The sequence below is a fragment of the Cnephaeus nilssonii genome, assembly GCF_951640355.1.
Source record: "Cnephaeus nilssonii genome assembly, chromosome: 2".
Taxonomy (NCBI): Eukaryota; Metazoa; Chordata; class Mammalia; order Chiroptera; family Vespertilionidae; genus Cnephaeus; species Cnephaeus nilssonii.
The window spans coordinates 23,482,385-23,503,482 of record NC_137073.1 but is presented as its reverse complement, the minus strand read 5'-3'; the positions used below and the strand labels follow the sequence as shown (position 1 = coordinate 23,503,482).

General features: G+C 51.7%; 1 protein-coding gene across 4 annotated transcripts in view; it reads right to left on the bottom strand.

Moving 5' to 3' along the window:
• The window catches only part of SNX29 (sorting nexin 29), a gene marked incomplete at its 3' end in the record, with an annotated part of 449,820 nt that overhangs the window by 29,803 nt on the left and 398,919 nt on the right, over positions 1 to 21,098 (bottom strand). For 3 of the 4 annotated variants that reach the window (XM_079795284.1, XM_079795285.1, XM_079795287.1), the window contains one exon: positions 18,665 to 18,804. In XM_079795284.1, the coding sequence (XP_079651410.1) occupies positions 18,665 to 18,804 (140 nt within the window). Of the gene's footprint in view, positions 1 to 18,660; positions 18,805 to 21,098 lie in introns of those variants that run through there. The other variant, XM_079795286.1, reaches the window with a different exon arrangement.

The following is a 21,098-nucleotide window of genomic DNA, read 5'->3' as shown; positions in this document are numbered from 1 at the left end:
GGGTAAGGCGATGGCACCAATAATCAAACTCATGACCAAGAAAAGGCTGGGACCTGATGGTTTCACCTGTGAGTTCTGCCAACATTTAGAGAAGCAAGGCCAATCCTCATCCAGCTTTTCCACAGAACTGAAGAGGAAGGAACACTTCCCGACTCATTCTGTGAGGCCAGCATTGCCCTAATACAAACCATAGACCCATATCCCTGAGAACTTAATGAAAAATCCTCAACAAAACACTAGCACACAATTCATCAGCATAGTGAAAGGAATATATGCCAGGACTAAGTGGGATTCATTCCTGGAATGCAGGGATGGTTCAACATACAAAAATGTAATATACCAAGCTAGTAAAATGAACAAACAAACAAACACGGTCATGTTGCCTTTTGCCTCATTGCATCTGGGAGAGCAAGAGCGGTGACCAGCAGGTCCACTGGAGCCTTCCAAAAAAATTCAGCCAAGGTTCTTGTTCTTGCATGGTCTGATCCGGAAATACGGCCTCAATATGTGCCCCAGTGCTTCCATCAGTATGAAGGAAACAGGATAGAGGCTTCACTAAGTTGGACTAAGTGTACTTCCTTGAATGGGTCATTCGAGACATCACCTTACCACAGTAACAATGCTAGGTCTTTGTACACAAAATGAATTTTAAAAACTTCAATTATGAGTGTTCCTATAATTACTATTATCTTTTCAATGGATTTATCTTTAACATTTTGGCATATTTTCTCCCATTTATATAAAAGTATTCATGCTGAACTCTGGTAAATGCCAGTTTTGTTTTTATGCTTAAAAACATATTTTGCTAAGTAAAGTGCTTGCTATATAAAGGAACATCCAGCATATAACCTGAGACAAACTGTCTCATGGGTTGGGGCAGTAACAATAAAACTGTTCAAAAATAGAAAAAAAAAAAAACCCACCCACAACACAACCATATAAATCAATACAAAATAAACAACAAAATCCAACTTTTTCATGATAAATACTCTTGTGTTCTTAACTTCCGGAGCATAGCCCTGTGCCTGGCCATGTGGCTGGGACTTTAAATGCATTAGTCCAGCTCAATCCTCTTAGCAACCCCAAGAGGAAGGAACTAGAGTTACACACAAGTTAGGGAGGTGACTGAGGCCCAGTGAGGCCTAGGGACTCACCCAGGTTCACACAGCTATTAAGCAACTGAACCAAGACTTGGACCACACTCTAATGCCGAGTCCATGCTCCTGGTATTAATAATTGCAGCAGCAGAGATGGCAAAAGAGTACACATCACCCCTTGCTACAGCTAACACTCCTTGCTCTGAATTCTTCAAAATGAATACGAAGGGGTAGTCATCACCCTTCCCTGGAAGCCAAGGCATCTCCCAAGGAGCCCTTGCTGACGCCCTTGGCCGAGGCCTGGCCTGGTTCAGAGCTGGAGCTTTGGATCTTGGCTCCACCATCCGGCAGCCAGGTGGCCCAGGGGCGGTCACTTCACCTCCCGGGGCTTAATTCTCCTGCCCTTCTTGAGAGGATGGTAAGAAGGATAATTCTAGTAATAGCGCTCTCAAGGGCCGCTGTGAGAAATACACAGATTTCCCCGCTGGCTGTGAGAAATACACAGATTTCCCTGCTGGCCCCAGGGCTGGACAGAATCAGGGAGGGCACCTGGCTAATCAATGCCTGCCGAGCAAACCAATCCCGAATGCCCTATGCCTCACAACCTGAGAACTCCCTCTAGGGCCCTGTGAGGGACCCGGCCTCCTGAGAATGAGACAGGGGTAGAAAGGAAGTTCCCAGTCGCCACTGATGATGATGATGATGATGATGAACCCTTCACGTTTTATCAAACCAGCCCTATGACCCCTCCCACTGTCCAGTGCCAGCTCTCCCCTCCACCAGTCTTGATGTTTGCTGCCTCATGACTGCCAACCGGGCCCACCTTCCGGACCTGCCCGAGTGTCTGGAGGCACATCTCAGTCTGAGGTTGTGTCTGTGGGTCAGTGAGCCGCAGCCTGGGTGAGGAGGTCCGGGGGTTGGGGCTCCTGGCCCCTGGCAGATGCGCACGCTTCCCCTTCCTTCCTGCCTGTGTTCTGATCAATGATGAAACCGTATTTTAAAGCTGGGGCTGTGGACTTACTCTCCACAACAGCCTCCAGCAGCCAAACCTGGACCTTTGCCCCTGGTGACGTGAACAACAGCGATTCCCGTGGCTTTGGAATGGGACATCTGGCTTGAGTCTGGAGCCGAGCCTCTGCCCTTCGCTCACGTGACCTTGGCTAAGGCCCTGCCCTCCTGTGTAACAACAAGGCACCCGATTCTACGTCTGGCACCCAGCATGAAGAACACGAGAGTTCCTGCAGAGGTGAGGACTTCTCATCCTAGACCTCTGTCCTCCAAGTACAGAGGCCTCCAAAGTCTCCACCCACAGGCTGGGAGGAAGCCGAAGCAGCAGAGGCCCCTGAGCAATCTGCACGAGCAGTCAGAGCAGGCAACCCCGAGTTCATGACTGTATCCTGGCTAATACTCTACAGTAGGACTGCCTGCCACACACAGGCGGACGCAAGTCTAAAGACCGGCGACGCCCCCAGGGAATGTCAGGCACTCTTCCACTCCATGGGAGTGAGGAGCTGGGGTGCAAAGGTTCCCCACAGAAGCATGGTCTCCTGGCTCGGGGTACGGGGAAGGCTGGGCCAGAGAGGGCACAGCCTCTTACTCAAAAGCGGCCACAGCAGCTGGCTGTGGTTTTACTGACAGCTGTCCAACAGACCCACAGAGGGGACCTGTTTGTCCACCACCTTCTCTTCTTGCAGGGACCACCCCCTCCTGAAATAGGCTCAGCCCATAAGTTGAGGTGGCTGAATGCCCCTCCCCTTTTCCCTGGATTTGGCAAATCACGGTGCCGATTCCCTGGCTCAGCCATTGGCTCGGAGGAGCTGAGGCAATCAGAACCTGCCTAGGACTTTGGCTGGAGCGGAGATAGGATGTTCGTTCTTCAGGACCTGCATCCATGGGAACTCTCAGGCCTGCAGCTGGCAGGGGCCGGCTTCCCACCACACAGGGAAAACCTGCTTGAAAGTGAAGCCAACACTTGAGCTAAGAAGGACTTCTTTTCAGGATAAGCTCATTCCAAGTAGGTTTCTGAAATTTTGCAAACCAGAGTTGCTCATCACACATACCTTGCTTCCGGGACCTGTAGAGACTCAGACACTTAGCATTTTGAGGACCTGACATGGGTCCAGATGCCATACTAGGAAGGTTTGCCTCATTTTACCATTTATCTGATCTTTTTTAAAGGCAGTGACAGTGTGTACATGCATGGACTCTAGAGTAAGAGAGACCTGGGCCCAAGACCTGCCTGGGCCCAAAGTCTAGGCGTCAGACCCAAGTTCAAATGCCAGCTCTAAATGCACTCGCTCTGTGATCGTGGTCAAGTCCTTCAATGCTCAAGGCCTCAACTTCCTCATCTGTAAAGTGGGAATAACAACAGGCCCTCCTCTCTCAGAACTGCAGAGTGAATGAGATCCTGCATCTAAAATGCATAACACAAGGCCGGACACAGCAGGAGCGCCAGGTGGCCAGGCTGAGTCAGAAATGGTGGTTCAATGTAGGGATCTGCCTGGGAGGAGACATATCATAGCATTTGAGCTAACTGGTGATTAGGTCTATTTTTGCTATACTAATTTTTAAAAAGAAAACAGAAGTAGTGTTGCAAACATGAGCCCTTCTGGATTTATCAGACAAGCCACGTCTCCTTAGGGCTCAGTGGTTCTCAACCTTTCTAATGCCACGACCCTTTGATACAGTTCCTCATGTTGTGGTGACCCCCAACCATAAAATTATTTTCGTTGCTACTTCATAACTGTAATTTTGCTACTGTTATGAATCGTAATGTAAATATCTGTGTTTTCCGATGGTCTTAGGCTCTACAGCAGCGGTTCTCAACCTGTGGGTCGCTAGCAGGGTGGCCTAAGACCATCGGAAAACTCAGATATTTACATTACGATTCATTAACAGTAGCTAAATTACAGTTACAAAATAGCAACAAAAATAATTTTATGGTTGGGGGTCACCACAACATGAGGAACTGTATTAAAGGGTCGCAGCATTAGAAAGGTTGAGAATCACTGCCTTAGGTGGTTCAAACATCTTGTTTGGGGAGTTCCCTATTGCAGGAAATCAATGGGAAGTAGCTTTTGGCTCTTTAGAGAAAGTATTCACTGAGCACCTCCCAGCACTGTGCTCCCTCTGGGCACTTACACGGGAGGGGCAGAAGCACAGTCACCCATCAGTCAGCAGGAGGTGCTGGCTGTGAGGATGGAGGGAAGGAAGTACATGTGGCGGTGGGAGTCAAGAGGGGCCCGCAGCCCTGCCTGATGGTCATGGGGTGTCGGACGGCTATGGGAAGACTTGATGGCCAGGTCTGAACTCAGGAGAGCCTGGCAGTCCTGACAGGGGAGGGCAGTTAAAACTGCAGGATGGAGTGTTTACAACCTGGAGCCCTGGAGTCACACAGACCTGGCTCCATCACTCACTAAGTATGGATCCTTTGGCAAGTTGGTTAGCCTCTCTGAGCCTCAGTTTCCTCATCTGTAAAATGGACCATGTGATTACCCTCATAGGGAGAATTATAAAAATTAAATAAGGTAATTCTGGCAGATGGAAAGTACTCAGTAAATGCTGACCATCATCACTGCTAGGAATATTCCTGTTACTGAGCATTCACTGCGACATAATACATGTTCATACAGCACCCCCCTTCTTTGCCTGCACGGCTATTCGCTAATACTTTGGTGTAGAAAACGCTGAGGGGATTCCAGATCTTGGTGCGATGGAGTAGGCTCATTCCACCAGGTGCAGCTATGAAATCTGGAGGGAAAGCACGAGGCAGCTACTGAGATTCTGAAACGTTAGTAATGGCAGATGGTGGGGAAGACAACCAGAACCAACTGTGCCATCAAACCCAAACTGACTGGTCATTTCCCCTCTATGTCCTCCAGCCTGACCACAAGGCACCCTGGCCCCTGAAAGTGGGCAGGGCACGGACAGAGGGCTCAGGAGAGAACGCTAGTTCTGGCTCGGAGAACAGGAAAGCAGATAATTAGTGCTCAGGAGTGGGGCCACCGTGTCTCTTCTCTCTCTTCTGTGTCCTCAGACCTCAGTCTGCAGGGTCCTCAAGTACCGACAGCTCGAGGGAGGGGTGGTGAGATGAACAGTGGCTCCCCAGGACATCCACACCCTAACCCCTGATGCTTTACAGAACAAAAAGGATTCTGCGGGTGTGACTAGTTTAAGGATTTGAGATGATGTTGTCCTGCATTATCCGGGTGACCCAGTATGATCAAGAAGGTCCTTTTAAGAGGGAGGAGGTCAGTCACAGAGCAGAAGGGAAGCAGACCTGGAGGTTTTGCAAGGAAAGAGATTCGGCCGGAGCCTCCAGAGGAACCAGCCTGCTGACACAGACTTTGGTCCAGGGACAATTTTGGACGCTGGCCTCCAGAACTGTCAGAAAATATATTCGTGTTGTTTTAAGCCACCTAGGTTTGTGGTGGTTTGTTACAGGAATCTACTGTGGGGGAAATCTTCCTCTCCAGTCAGAAGAGCTGGGGTCCCCTTTCCTCTCTGTTACCCTCCCCTGGGCCCTGGACAGGGGTGCAGTCATGGAAGTATTTAGCCTTGACCCAATCCTCACACCTTATACAAAAAACCCAGGAGAAAATCGTTGTGACCTTGGTTTAAGTAAAGCATTCTTCGATAAGACATCAAAAGCATGATTCATAATAGGAAAATTTGAGAAGTTTGATTTCATCAACATCAAAGAGTTCTGTTATGCAAATGACACCGTGAAGAAAAAAATGAAAAGGCAGGCTACAGACGGGGAGAAAATATGTGCAAATCACCTATCTGATGAAGGACTTGTATGCAGAATATACAAAGAACCATCAAAGCTCAACAGTAAAACAACAAACAACCCAACTTTTAAAAATGGGCACAAGACTTGAACAGACATTTCCCCAAAGAGAACAGAGCTAAGAAAAATAAGAACATGAAGAAATGAGCAATATCATTAGCCATTAGGGAAATGCCAATAAGGCTACGATGAGAGTAGATGCCAAATGCTGGGGAGGGGGCAGGGTACCTGCAGCTCTCTCGTGCATCAGCTGTGGGAATGGGCCATGGAACAGCCACTCCAGAACACAGCTTGGCAGTTTTTTACACTTACCACCCCACCCTTAGGTATTTACCCCGAGAAATAAAGCTACGCACTTTTATTAGCTCTACTAGATGCCGAGTGCACGAATTTGTGCACCAGTGGGGTTGCTTGGCTTGGCCTGTGGGATCGGGCCAAAACCAGCTCTCCGACATCCTCCGAGGGGTCCCGGATTGCAAGAAGGTGCAGGCCAGACCAAAGGACCCCACTGGAGCACGATCAGGGCCAGGGAGGGACATGGGAGGTTGGCCAGCCGGGGAGGGACCGCAGGAGGGCTCCAGGGCTTGTCTGGCCCATCTCGGTCACAATTAGCAGGACCCCAGCAGCAAGCTAACCTACTGGTCGGAGCGTCTGCCCCCTGGTGATCAGTGCACATCATAGCGAGCGGTTGAGCGTCCTTAGCATATCATTAGCATATTATGCTTTGATTGGTTGAACAGATGACCGGACACGTAGCATATTAGGCTTTTATTATATAGGATTCAAAATTGTCAACAACTAGGAAAAACTTAAGTGTCTTTGTGAATGGATAAACAAACTGGTAGATCCATATGTTTATCCACATAATGGAATACTACTCAGCAGTAAAAGGAACTAACTACCGATACACCCCACAATGTGGATGAGTCTCAAAGGAATTGTGCTGAGTGAGAGGAGCAGGGGGTTGCTTGCTGTATGACTCCATGCAGATGACATGCTCAAGAAGACAAAGCCGTAGCGACAGAGCAGATCAGCCGCTGCCAGGGCTTGGGGACGGGGAGCGTGTGACCACAGGGAGGCACAGAGCTGTCTGTGTGACGGAGCTGTCCTACATCCCGACTGTGAGGTGGTGGTTATTCAGATCTACACATGTATTAACATGCACAGAACTGAACACCAAAAAAGGTCCATTTTTACTATCTGCTAAAAGTGTTTTTGTTTTTTGATGCGTCAAGGCAGGCAGGACTCCAGTAATATATTAAGGCCCTAACTCGGCCTTTCTGAGAACACAGTGGCGTGGCCCCTCTCTGAGCCCACTGCTGATTTACAGACCGTCTGGGCTCCAATCTTCCATCTTCTGACTAGCTGAGATATCATTTGCAGAATTTCACAGCTGTGCCCCCACCCCACCCACTCATACCCTATCACACCCTACCTAGGATAAGCTATTCATCTGTGGTGGTTGCAAAACCAGCCCCAATTACTCACCCCTCTCTGCGTCGTGCCCTTGGCCATGTGACTCTGAGGTGCCCTCCTACTCTAACCCTGGTCTCTGCCTTGGGGCTTGCCTTGGCCAATGGGATGTTAGCAAACATGACATCGTCAGAGCTTGGAAAGTGATTCAATGATTGGGCTTCCCCGGCTCTCACTCTCTGCTACGCATTCCCAGGCTCGCCCACTGGGCCTGGGCAAGGCCCTCCTGGACCAGTAGACAGGTGGCTGCTGCCCAGACATGGAAGCCAATGAGCCCAAATCAGCTGAGCCCTCAGCCCACCACCCAATGCATGAGCAGTATGTCCTCGTTACTGAATGTCACCAAGCACACAGTGGTTGTTTACAGCACAGCACTAACGGGGCCGTAGGTAACTGATACCTAACCCAACACAGTAACCATTCCCAGTGATCACTCCTAGACAGCCTTCAAAAGTGAGGGCAATGCAGGATCCTGTGAAATCATTCGATCCACTGAGAAGAAAGCTATTCCAGAGATGGATTATACTTTGGTGGGACAAGATAGTGGTGCAGCCTCACGCCCCTGCTGTTAGAGAAGGGTTATCACCATTTCTTTTACTAACCCAAAATAGGACGGAGGTTACTGTGCCCAAAATAACCCAACCTGCTTCCCTGGCTCCAAACTGCATTTTAGATGCTCTAATGTTTAAAAATATACGACATGAAGTAGGGCAAGCAATTGTAATAATACCTAAGCTTTCAGCTCAAATAATTTTGAGACTGAAGTGAGGGTCTGAACAAAGAAGGGAAATGCGACTGCAGCTGAAATAGTCCGCTGGGAGACGCTCCTAGTAGGTGACATTTCACGTAATCCTCTCGGCAAGCTGGCAAGGTCTGTGCTCCTGGCCCCCTTTTATAGACAGGAAAACTGGGGCATAGAGAAATCAAGGTCACAAGTCCACTGGGTAGTAGAGCTGTCATTTGAACCTAGATCTGTCGTACTCAAAGTCTTGCTTTCAATTTGAATCATAAAGAAATTAGTAATAGAGCTTTGGCTTACCTGCTACAATGAACCTGACTGTCCATCACCCTGAACAGTTACTGGGGTGAAAGGAAGGTCCCTTATGTTGGTGGAACCTGGCACTTTGCAGCCTGGTCTCTGGGTTCAGCAATTCAGGGCTTGGCCACGGGGATGCCACCTTGATGCTAATGAGATCATAGAGCCTGTCTCCCGATCAACCTGACTGATATGTGGGAAGAAAAGGAGTGACTATGGTGGGAGCCTCGTGGAGAAATGTATACTGTCTCCCAAATACCCTCAGTGAGGGTCTTGCTGTGAAAATCCCACACTCCAAGGTCTGCCCTGGTTGTAAGGGGCCCAGAATGAGCTGTGGACACTCCTGCTAAAATCAGATTTTATATCTAGTAATCGAATATATCTGCCCTCTCCTGAAAAATGCAGTCCCACTCAGCAGTCATCGCCTGGGGTGAGCAGTGCTGGCCTTCAGACCGGCTCTGTGAGCTCCACTCCCCACCCTCCCTGCTGTCACACCATCCGGCTTCACCCCTTAAATGACCGCCTCTTTCCTACAGGCGCCTGGGTCTGCCACGGTCCCAGTCGATAGGGGTACACCTGGGTGTTGCTCTGCCGACCCAGATGCTGGGAAGGTGCCAAGCATCAACAGCAAGATGCTGAAGGATCACGAAGCAGGTCAGGAGGGGCCCTCCCCGGGGGGAAGTCTGTCCAATGAGGGGTGTCAGTCCTGGGGGAAGCTGCTTCCTCTCCCAAACAGCAGACCCGATTAATAAAGGTGGGGTAAGGGTGGGAGCTAAGAAAGCCTCGTGGAAAAGGCTGCGATGGGGAAAAGGTTTCCCCTCCAGCTTCCACAGGCCTGTCCAGGGACCCCTGACGTGGGGGAGGCATCAGGGCCTGGCCATCTGTCATGTGCAAATGAAGCACCAACACATTGGAAAAGGGCCTCTGACCTAAGCTATCCCAGACCCGAGCGCCTACGGTTCCTGTCACTGACCTGAACATCCAGGCGGAGCTGTGCACAGCGCTCCTGACAGAATTGCCCGCCCCCCCCCATCACCTCCGACACCTGCAGGCCCCAGAGCCCAGTCCCCGGGAGGCCTGTCAGAGGTGGGCACTTCTAAGCAGCGGGGGAGCGAACCCCTTCCCACGGGGAGGCATGCCGCGCGGGCGAGGGCTGCCAGGCGCTACTTCCCGCCGCAGCCCTCGGTGACTTGTGCACAGTGCTCTCCACGCGAAGAGGGTGACAGTTGTGCTCTGCCACCTGCTCCGTGGTCCCAGCCAACTTGGCAGCAAAGAAGGAGGACAGCTTGCTATTCTTGACGCTCTGAGACTGGCTGCTAATTCTGCAGGAGGCTTCTCTGGGAAACACCTCCCCTCGCAACCGACCCAGCTCCCTCCATCTCCTCCCCGCTGTGCTGGGCTGGTGCCACACCGCCACCTGGTCCCCAGCTCCCTTATTGCCTGGGCACCCTCCCCACCTCTGTGACTCCCATTCCCAAGTTTGTGTCAGGAAATTGTACCCCAAGGAGTGGGTACAATCCCAAATTCCTGAAAGAGATGACTGGGATTTGAGAGCACAAAGTCAGAATTCCTGGGATTCTCAAGAATTCCCCAAATCATAACTTAGTCTGAAGATATTCCCAACGTTCTTCATACTATGTGTTCATTATTGTGGAAAACTAAAATGATTTGCTTAACAAATAGGAAATATTTAGCTTGGTGGCATTTACCAAGAATCGTAGCCTGGAGCAAATATTCAAACCCTGGAAAACACCAGTGAACACTGGTGGGTACTTTTGAATGACAACGCACAGAACCTCTTGTCCAAAGGGAAATCGCTAATACTAGTATAATCCAAAACTTGCTATTTCTTGGACTACCCCTCACATCAAGTATGCCATGCACGTAAATTTATTAGTATTTGCTTTATTTGCAGGAAGGCTCATCGTTTGCAGCAGACAGAGCCAGAACACACAGAGCCTAGTAACAGGGCAGCAGCGGAAAAAGCAAGACTGACTAATGGGATCGTGACCATTTCCCTCCTACGAGCTCCTGTCCTGGTTCCTGGAAATGCTGACCTTCGCCTCCAACTCTGTGTCCGCTCTTCTTGCTCCCGCATCTCTCTCCTCCGTGTGGATTCCTTCAAACCACGAATGTTGATTATTGCACTTAATTTTCACAGGAGAATTATAATACTGTTTCCTGACTTCTTGACTGATTTTCCTGAGATTTGGAAACGTCATGTCTCCAACCTGATGACCTGATGCGGAGCTCAGAGGATGCAATCCTAGCGCCCGCCACACCTCTCTCTTGCTGGGCTCCCAACCTGCCCTCAGGGCCTCACAGAGACCAGTTCCTGAACCCAACCCCTCATTTCACCTCCCCTGCTCCCAAACCAGTTCCCCTCAGCCTCTTCACCATCATTCGCCTCGAAGTCCCGCCTCAGAAACTTGGCAGCAGCCCCTTCTCTCTGGGCTACTGAAAGCCCCCTGCCCCGACTCCCATCCCACCATCCCCAGCTGCCAGTGCGAGCCCCCTGCGGCACAGACCTGCTCTCGAAGGCCTGCCAGGGCTTCCCTTCTCAGACACCAGGATGGAAATGCCCTTGGACCTGCCATCCTCAGGGCCCAGCCTTGCTTTCCAGAACAGCCTGACCACAGGGTGAGCGCCTGTTCCCTGGCCACGGCAGATGAGGACATGAGCTCCTTGAACTTGGCAGCTGTTCTGCACATCTGGAAAGAACAGCTCCCCTTTCTATGTCTCTGAAAACTCTGCATATCATATTGGTATGGGATGGTGGGGTTTCTGATGCCTGAAAAATTTAAAATTGCGCATGCGATTGGAGTCAGAATCACTCCTAAGAACCAGTCCTACAGACCTACCTGCCGAAACCCGTACCTACTGAAATGTTCCTGGCAGCACTGTCAGAGGGGAAAACATCTGGAAACATCTTAAATGTTCAAAGAGAGCAATGGTGAAATGAGTTACAAAACAGCCATTGCAGTGGATACTATGTAGTTTTCAAAAAGAATGAGTCAGCTTTATAAATTCAAAAGGCAAACTACAGAACACTGTGTAGAGGGTGGCTTTGGCTTACATAAGTATCGACAATTTCTGCAGTTACATAAGGGACCGACGGTGATCACGGGTGGGGGTGGGGGCACGATGCACAGCAGAGGGCGTGTGATGTTGATTTCATCTTACATCTTTCTGTAGTGCTTCAGGGTTTTTAATACCATAAGTTTATCACTTCCCCCAAAACGTCTGCTCCCAGACTCTCCTTCCCCCGGGCTCCCTTTCTGCCGGTGAAGACAGTTACACACACAGAGCGTACTACGCGGGAGGGCTGCGAAAGCCTGGCACACTGTGCTCATGTAACCCTCACGGCCACCCCATCCGGTGGCTGATACTGATGTGTCCACTGTACAGGTGAGGACACTGAGGCCTCGGAAAGCCTGAGTGACCTTCTCGGGGCCACCCAGCTAGTCCATGGCAGGGCTGGGTACAAACTGGGCAGTCTGACCCAGAACTAGGCGCTCTGCAAATTCCCGTTAAATACACGAAAGACGTGCTGCCTTGTGGTATCATGACCGATGCAGATGTTGGCCCCTGAGGGCTGGGCCCATGCTTAGTCATCCGGGCCCTATAAAGAGTAGGTGCTCAATACATGCTTGTTGACTTGAATACAGTTTATATGGAGCAGCTTGGGGCATCTGTATCTCTGCCTGGTCTAGCAGGAGGCTGCAGGCCATAAAAGTCCTCTCCTCTCACACCTAGCAGCCAGTCCTCGTCACAATTGCTCATCACACTGCCTTCTCGTTACCTTGGCCAAGTCACAAACATCTCCTGCCAGGACCCTAAAAAAGCCTCACAACCTGCCCCTCCAATTCCATTCCGTAGCCCACACCCGAGTAAGATTTTACTAACATAAACCAGGTCATGTTACACCCTGCCCCAAACCTTTTGGTGGCTGCCCAACCGACCTAGAATAAATCTCACTCACTGCTAGGGCCTCCGAGGCCCTACCTATATATACGGTCTGGCCCTGGCGACCTCCTCCTGTCTCACTGCCCTGCTCTCTCTGTTCTGGCCACATGGGCATCATCGACACTCTCAGCTTGTTCTCAGGGCCTTTGCACTTACTATTCCCTCTGTCTGGACGCCCTTCCCCAAGAAATCCACAGGATCTTCCCTCAGAGAGGCCTTTCCTGGCCATTTTATGGGAAACACCCTGTGTGATTCTCTAGTCTCTAATACTCCACGACTTTTCTTCAAATTCATTGATCAGTATATTATATGCTCATGTGCCCATTTTCCACCCCCTAGTGAGTAAAGGCAGAGGATTTTTTGCTTTTTTCTGTTTTGTTCTCTGCTATGTCCCTAGCACTTATTGAGTGCTTAGTAGGTGCTCAGAAAGCAGTGGCTGGATGGGAGAGATGTTTGCTGAGTGCAGGCCCCTCTGGGGGAACTTTCCATATATCACTCAGCAGAGTTGCTCTGGAGATGTTCCAGGTTCCCCCCCTCTTTCTGGAAATTGTAAAAGCCGCGCCCACCACCCTCTACCTCTCCTCCCTCCTCTCTGTGGAAGTGGCCTCTCCTGCCACCACCCCATGGAAAGAAATGGCGGAAACAAGACACAATCCCTGTGACTGACAGGCTGCCTAGGAGACAGGAGGCTACCCGAGTACTACAGAGGAACGCTGTCACCCTCATCACTTTCAGCAGTCATTCATCTCAATCTCCTTGGGCGGGAGCCCTGTGGATCTGGGGGCCAGCACCCTGGGGAATGAACTTTCCGATGCATCTCTTAGCAGCCCGTTTACATGTCATCCCTCCAGGTGACGGGGCCCTCGCGCCCCAGGGGGAGGGTCCTCCTGTAAGGACCTTCCAAGGAAGGAGGAGCTGGTGTTTCCTGCAGAGAGAACTGGCCACTCAGAGGGAGGCTGCCATCCTGGCCAGCCCACGGCTCACCTCCCTGGGAGTCAGAGCTCAGCTGTAGGGTCTGGGTCACTTCACCCAGAGCTGGAGAAACTGTAGGGGATGGAGGGAGAGAGGGGCGGGCTTGCAGAAGAATCCATGCATAACAGTTACCCGACAGGTCAGGGATGCTGGCCCTTCTCCCTCCACACACTAGGAAAGTCAGGCTCAGAGGCGAATCCTGGCCCAAGATCACCTCCTCAGCGGCGGAGCTGGGACTATGGCTGACTCCGAGTCCCCACACTTTCCATTTGGCTGCCACGGATCTCAAACTCACCTGCCTGCCAGGGCCAGGCTGCTGGTGTGAATCAGGGACGCCAGCCACAGGGAGAGGCCGGAGAGGGGCCAGACTGGGGTATTATCCCATCGAAAGTCACTCACATTTACTAGTATATATATATATATATATATATATATATATGCCCTTCAATTCCATACAATACCAAGTAATCATTACCACTTCAAGGCCTATGAGATATATACTGTTTCTTTCCCTCTTTTGGTAAAAATAGCTTTTATCTTTTCTTAATTAAAAAGTAATGCATAATATGAAAAAATAAAAACAAGCAAGAAGGCAATCCATAATTTACCTATCAGAAAAAAAACCCTGTTTTTTTTTTTTTTTAAATTGAGGTATAATTGACATAAAACATTATATTAGTTTCAGGTGTACAACATTATGATTCGATATCTGTGTATATCGCAAAATGATCACAATAAACTAGTTAACATCCATCCCCATACAGAATAACACAATTATTTTCTATTTCATTTTATTTATGTTTATATATTTTTTATATTTTACTTTAAAACACTGACCACACTTCAGCAGCCTGCCAGTTCTGAGACCCATGAATGGATCTGCCATCCTTCCTGGCACTGGGTGATGCTGAAGACTCACGCCTGGAAGGGTGGGCTGGCCCACAAAGCAAAGTGAGGTCAGGGTTCCTCGGAAGGAGCTTGTCAAGTGAAAGGAACGGACTGAGGTCCGGTGACCTCTGGTGGTGCACAGGCTGGGCCATTTTGCCCCGAGCTAAACCCCTGCTCCCTGGGAGAACACGGCAGCTCATATTTCAGCAGAACACACGTGTCTCCGCTGTGAGAGTGGATGTGGCAGCAGGGGGGGCGGGCGAGGGGAAGACGCCGCCACACTTTCTCTGCCAGTCCAGCTGGGGATCTGCGCAGTGACCTACATTACTCGCCCTCCACCCCCGGAACTCTCTCCCCTCAAGAATGACAGAACATGATCCACTTCCCAGGCATCAGTCCCCCTGCGGAGAAACCCCGTTTTATTAACACGCTCAATGACAGCACGGCAAATCATTCCAGCCCTCACTGGTTTGTAGGCCAGTCTGCAGAACGAGTTCTTGGAATCCAAGCCTCCCTTCATTATGGTGCTTTCAAAAGCACACCTGACATTTCCCTCAGCGTCTGCTCCCATCTGCCCTGTGGCACGTCTCAGTGGACACCTTCCTCTGGAACGCCAGGGCAATGCAAAGAAGATGGGGCTCCCCAAAGAAGAGGGTGTTGGGGGCCTGCCACCCACCCACTCCCCATTGTGGTGGGCGGACGCTGGCCCCCACCTGGGCCAGACTGATGCACAGAGTTCAAAATGGAAAAGAAGTAGCCGCTTCCTACTGCCCTACTTTCCAGTGCAGACTGCGGCTGGTGTGAGCAAGAAGGCAATGGGAGGCAGAGAGATGTGGAGAAAGAAATTCAACCTGCTGATTCTTCAACAATCAGATCTGTGCAGCTGGCAGAATACGGGGACGTCCTGGTGCCCCTTGCAGAACAGAGGAAATACTGACACAGTGAACAGAAAAAAATGAGCTGGAAGGGGTGTGCAAAAGCAGGTCCATCTAAGATTGGACTCCAGGCTGCAGAGCCTGAAAGTTTTAAGGAATATTTATGAAAAAAGAAAACCAAAACAACCCACACACCACCACAGGAAACTCTACCACAGGCTTCTATCCCCTGCCCATCTTCCCTCTCTCGCCCCAAACTGGACAGGGACCAGCTTTCCTGAAGGTAGCAGTGGACTAGCTCACAGACCGTGCAAGGGAGCACAAGGGTGAGCCAAGTGCATCATGGGGAACATGCACGGTCTGGGCTTCACATCAAACCCTGCAGGAGAGGCCGTCTGCGCAGTGCATAAGAGGATGGCTGCAGGCAATGTGACTGAGTGATGCCGCTTGAATACAAGAACTCAAGAACTAGCAAGGAAGGCTCCGCTCCGAGTCCAAGAGACAATGGTGTGTGTGTGGGGGGCGGGGCTCCGAGGGGACATGGCAGCACTGTCAGGTGGGGCTGTGGCCAGTGGGGTGGAGTGGGAATGGCCGTGGGTATTTGCTGTCCTAGCTGCCAGAACAACGCACCACACAGTATCTTGGCTAAGCACCTGGCATTACTCCTCACAGCTCTGGAGGCTGACAGTCAAGGTCAGGGTGCTGCTGAGCCAAGTCCAGGAGAAGGGGGCAGCCTTCCAGGCTTGCAGGCAGCTGCCTGGCACTGTGCCCTCACGTCTCCTCCTCCTCTCATGGGGCACTATGGCAGCAGGCCCCGTCATCGCAAAAGACCCCAAATGCCATCCCCTGGAGGGCAGAACTGCAACATATCAATTGGGGGGGGGGTGTGCACAAACACCCACTCCATAACAAAGCGTGACCAATTCTCATTTTCAAGAGGAGCTTGATATCTGATTTTTAAAAATCTGACACCTAATTGTTTGCTGTTGGCAACATTTTAATTAAGAAAAACAAATAACAAAACCCCACTGGACTGGTCAAATAAAGCAGGTCCGAGGGCCAGGCTCAATCCACAGTTTGTGGGCTTGTCACCCAGACCCCAAAACATGGGCCCTGGCACCAAACGGCCCAGGCTGCCATGTGCTGGTGAGTGACCCTGGGGTCAGCCAGGTCACCCTCAGTGCCTCACTTTCCTCATCAGTATTAGCTGGAACCTTATGAAGTTGTCCTCTGATTGACAACATTGTAAGGTCCCACCTAAGGAGATGGAGACACGGTGCCCACCCGGTCGGCCCTCAGGGAGACCAGGCAGGCCAACGTTCAGCCAGTGCCCACAGCACGTGCCTGCCAAACTCAGGTGTGGAGGGAGCGGCACATGCCCCGTAAACACGACCATGCGTGTTCAGTAGCTACAGCTGATCTTTAGGGTTCTGAGTCCCCCTTTAAAAGAGCTGAGGAAATCTGTCAAGATTTATTTTTTTAAAAATGCTTTTCCGGGTTTATTTCCTTAGCCAAGAGAGTTTTTTATAAAACTGGAGCTCTCTTAGGGTGAGGTCTGGCGCTGAAGCAGTCTCACTGGTGTTCGGGGAGCACATACCGGAAACGGTCACGCGGCAGGTCACCCGCTCCTCTCCCTTCCCCCACATGAAACAGTCTGCACACCCCACCGGTAACCCCCTCGCTCAAAAAGACAGAGGTGGAGAGGGCTGCTTGCTTTGGAACTGGGAGGAAAGCCACCAGGGAAACGCTGTTTAATTCATCTGGGTCCCAGCCCAGACCAACGTTCAGCCAGAAATCTGGTGTCAATGTTGTGTCATTTGCCACAATCCCCGACTGAACCCTTTGTATTCTTAAAGCCCGTGAAACTGAACCTGTATTCCCTGTGCTAATCAGGCACAGAAGGTTTCTCTCCCGCCTCTGATTAATGGCACCAGCGGGCTGAGGCTGCGCCACTCACCGAGACGCTCTCATTAGCACACGATTTTCACAACTCTGCAGGCCAATGTTTGCTAATGCCTGGCGCGACCACAGATGCGGGCAGTGCCAGCGGGAAGGCCACCGCTTGCCTGTGCGGGGCAGTGTTTTCTCCTTCTTAGCATCAGAGCCTAAGGACCAAGGCTCTAACTCGATGTTCCCCAGGGAATTTAGCCAAGGGCACAGGACTCAGGGAGAGGTTAACTTCCAGCACACACCATGGGCCGGGCCGCCTTTCTGAGGGCAGGACGCCTCTGTGAACTAGTGCGGCACTTTCAAAGCAGCGAGCTCCGGCCCTGGCATCCCAGGTACCCGATGGATTCTACTTGGAAGGCAGGGGCATCTTTCATCACAGGCAGCATGATACAATCACACCTCCGCACAAAAGCCCAAGACAATTAGAAAAACGTCAGCAGCCAGCTTGGCTACAATTTCAAAGGCCCCACGCAGGGAAGAGGGGCATTGCTGGAAATTCACCTTGGAAATGTTGGGAAGTACGCCCCCAAAGCAGCACCCCCACCTTCAGAAGCAGAAAGAGGCCCCCTGTTATGTGACGGCCGCACTGTCAGAACGGATCAGATCCCCAGCCTCAGCACACCATGGAGAGAGCTTCGAAGAAAGGAAACGCGTTTATCCCAGCAGATCACAGACTCCGACCAGTGCTTCTCAATGCTAAGGCCCACTCCCGTTCCGGGGGAGCCACAGCCTTGCTATTGTTTCCATCCTGTGTTTCCATTACGATGATAACATGTTAGAAGGAACGAAACTACATTCACCATCTAAAGACTCCGTGTAAACAAGGGCTGCTGCATCGCTCCAGATCTCCAGATCCAAGGAGGAGACTGTCTCAGGCTGGAGGAGACGTGCCAGGACAAGGAGGACTCACCAGTGACCAGCGATGACACCGTGACGGCCACCTGCTTCCAGGTGCCGCACAAGCAGGTGTTTCTGGGCCCTGTGACCCGAGAACCACGGGGAGGAAGAGGTCAGCGGCAGACACTGGCGTGGCACACGCAAACACAAGACCTGCCACACGCCTCTGTGAGCCAAGACTGGTCTCAGCAAGCGGCAGCAGCACTGCACGCACAGCTGTGAGTCGTGACCATCCTGTAAGGGCTTAACTTGTAAGCGTCTTTAACTTCTTACTCTTACAAGGAGGTGTGAGAATAAGGAATTTACACTAATTCTAAGTCTGCCCGTACATAAGCAACATTAATATGAAAACCACATAAGTCGGTACCAGTGGGAGCCTGAGAACTCTCCTTGGGTTCACTCCCTGAGCTGAGAGACTGTAGCTCTGACCACCTGTGGGCTGCAGGGAGCACGAATGCCCCTGTGCTCGCAGTCTATGCAAGTATGAAACCACACGGCCCCGCACTCATTTGCAGACCTCAAATCTAACGGCTCCTTTGCAGACTTTCACGAGCCCCTCAGGAACTCCAAAGCGCATGGCCCGAGTCTCCCTGTCGGCGCCTCCCTCGGCTCCTGGTGCACCTCGGCCCCAGGGTGTCGAGGACACAGGCTGCTTGCTGCCCAGCCATGGAAAAGGAGGAAGGACGTGCGGGCGGAGCGTCCCATGGATGGTACTCACACGAAGAAGGGCATCAGCTGAACCAGGGTCTCCTTCTTGGGGCTGGCGGCAAACTCGGGGACGGCCTGGATGACTTTGTTCATGACGCTGCGCAGGTAGCTCTGCAGCTGCTTCCTCCGCTCCTCTACGAACTTGGCGTCCTGGGGAGACAGACAGGTGCCTCCGTCAAAGCCTCCTCGCCTACCCCACTCCCCACAGCACACACCGGGCCCTGGCCACCAGACAGCTCACGTTTATCGAGTGATCACACACGCAAAGGGCGTCTCAGCTTTACACATGTGATCATAATTAATGACAGGGACGATGCTCATGAAATTAGGTGGGGGCGCAGGTCCAGCGAACTCCCTCAGTGTGTTCCCAGAACCTAATGAAGTCTCAGCGACCCGACATGTGCCAGATGTGGTGCCAGGGACTCAGGGTGCACCAGCGAACACACAGTGTGGCCCTGGTGGAGTCCCAGGCCAGCGGGGGTGGGGGTGGGGAAGACACACAGATAAAACTGGTGACCACACAAGTCAGTGTGTAATTGTTAATCACACCAAGTGCCACCCTGGAGAGAGGGTGCTTAATTTTGCCTTCACAGGAATTTTCCTAAATAAAAACCTATTACCACTATTTAACAGATTTCACTGATAAACAAATTCCACCTTCTCTTGAAAAGCCGGGAGACATGGCAGCACAGTCCTCCCCAGTGTGGCCCCCACAGGCGCAGGCCTGGGCCCTCCCCTCCCTGCTCTGGACCCCTGCTCATCCCCGCATAACGCCCCCCCCCCCCCTTACCCCGGGCCAGCTTCCCAGGCGTGCGCCCCTGCAGTCGCTCTGGGTCGGAACTTGGACCTGTGTCATCATCTGCTGGCCCTGTCCTGAAATTCTTAATAATCTTAGAACATGGGGCCCCATAGATTCTGTAGCCTGTCCTGCAGCGAGGGGCAGGGAAGGCTTTCTCTAGCGAGGCTCCCACTGCGCCAAGGCCAAGGCGGGCAAGACAGAGCAGAGAGGGAGGCCGCAGGGCAGGGTCGCTCATCCCACAAGAAGAGGAGGAGCGCACTCTGATGAATCTCCATGTCAAACAAGGAAACTGCGGCCGAGAGAGGACCGGGCGGCGCATCCACGGGGTCCCACAGATGGACCAGGGCCTCACCCGCCCCACACCCTGGGTCAGCACAGAGCCGGCCCCGCAGGCCCCAGTGACAGCTGCTGGGTGAGGCCCCGCCCAGGATGGCCTGGTCTCTGAGAGCGCCCCAAGGCCCTGCCAAGGACCCCAGCATGGCAGGGAGATTCTTTAAGAAGTGCCAGGTTTAGCCGAGACCGGTTTGGCTCAGTGGATAGCGTCGGCCTGTGGACTGAAAGGTCCCGGGTTCGATTCCGGTCAAGGGCATGTACCTTGGTTGCGGGCACATCCCCAGTGGGGGTTGTGCAAGAGGCAGCTGATCGATGTTTCTCTATCATCGATGTTTCTAACTCTCTATCCCTCTCTCTTCCTCTCTGTGAAAAATCAATTAAAAAAAAAATTAAAAAAAAAAAAAAGAAAGAAGTGCCAGGTTTAGCAAATAAAGACACAGGATGCCCAGTGAAATGTGAATTATGATAAGCAGTGAGTCCTTTTTCAGTTTTCATAATTCAATATTCAATAATTCATAATTCAATAATTTTTTATTATTTCACTGTGCACCACACAATAAAACCTTTCCATGCAATATTTGGGACACACTGAAACCAGGGAATTATTGTTTATCTGAAATGAAAATGTAACTGGCTGCCCTGCACTCACCTGGCCGCCCCTGAGCACAGGCGGGAGGAAGAAAGGCAGGGCAGGAGCCAGGCCACTTTGAGGTCACAGCAAGGCCTCCAGCCCAGAGCCATTCCCTGGTGACGCCTCCGTGGGACCTTCCCTCTGTCCCCCTCCCCCCTCCCTCTAGTGGCGGCCAAGGGACACTGTGAGGGCTGCTCCCCTCATGCAGGCACAGTCCCAGGCAGGGGGAGGGGGCCTGGAGGGCGGTGTGGATGCCCAGAATGGGCAGAGTGGAGGCAGGGCCAGGAGAGCCACAGGCTCTCATTCGGCTCACAGTAGGGCCCCAGGCCCTGTTCCGGGTCCTGAATGCCAGGCCCAGCCTGACTGCTGCCTGGAATGAGCTCACGGTTCATCATGTGCCTCCTCTACTCGATGTAAGTCGCAGGAAGGCGGGACCTTAGCTGTCTTGTTCACCCCTACACTGCAGAGCACAGAACAGTGCTGAGCTCATGAGTGCCCGTAAGTATTTGTTGCAAGAACTAATAAATGTGGGGGTAGATTTAGGGTAAGCAAGGCAGCCAGCAGGGAGAACGGCTTGGAGGCTGTTGCCAAGTCCAGACAAGAGATGGCAAAGACGCCCACCATGGAGTGGGAGGGAGAGAAGAAGGCTGGCCTGTGGACCAGCTCCTGGTCCCAAATCCT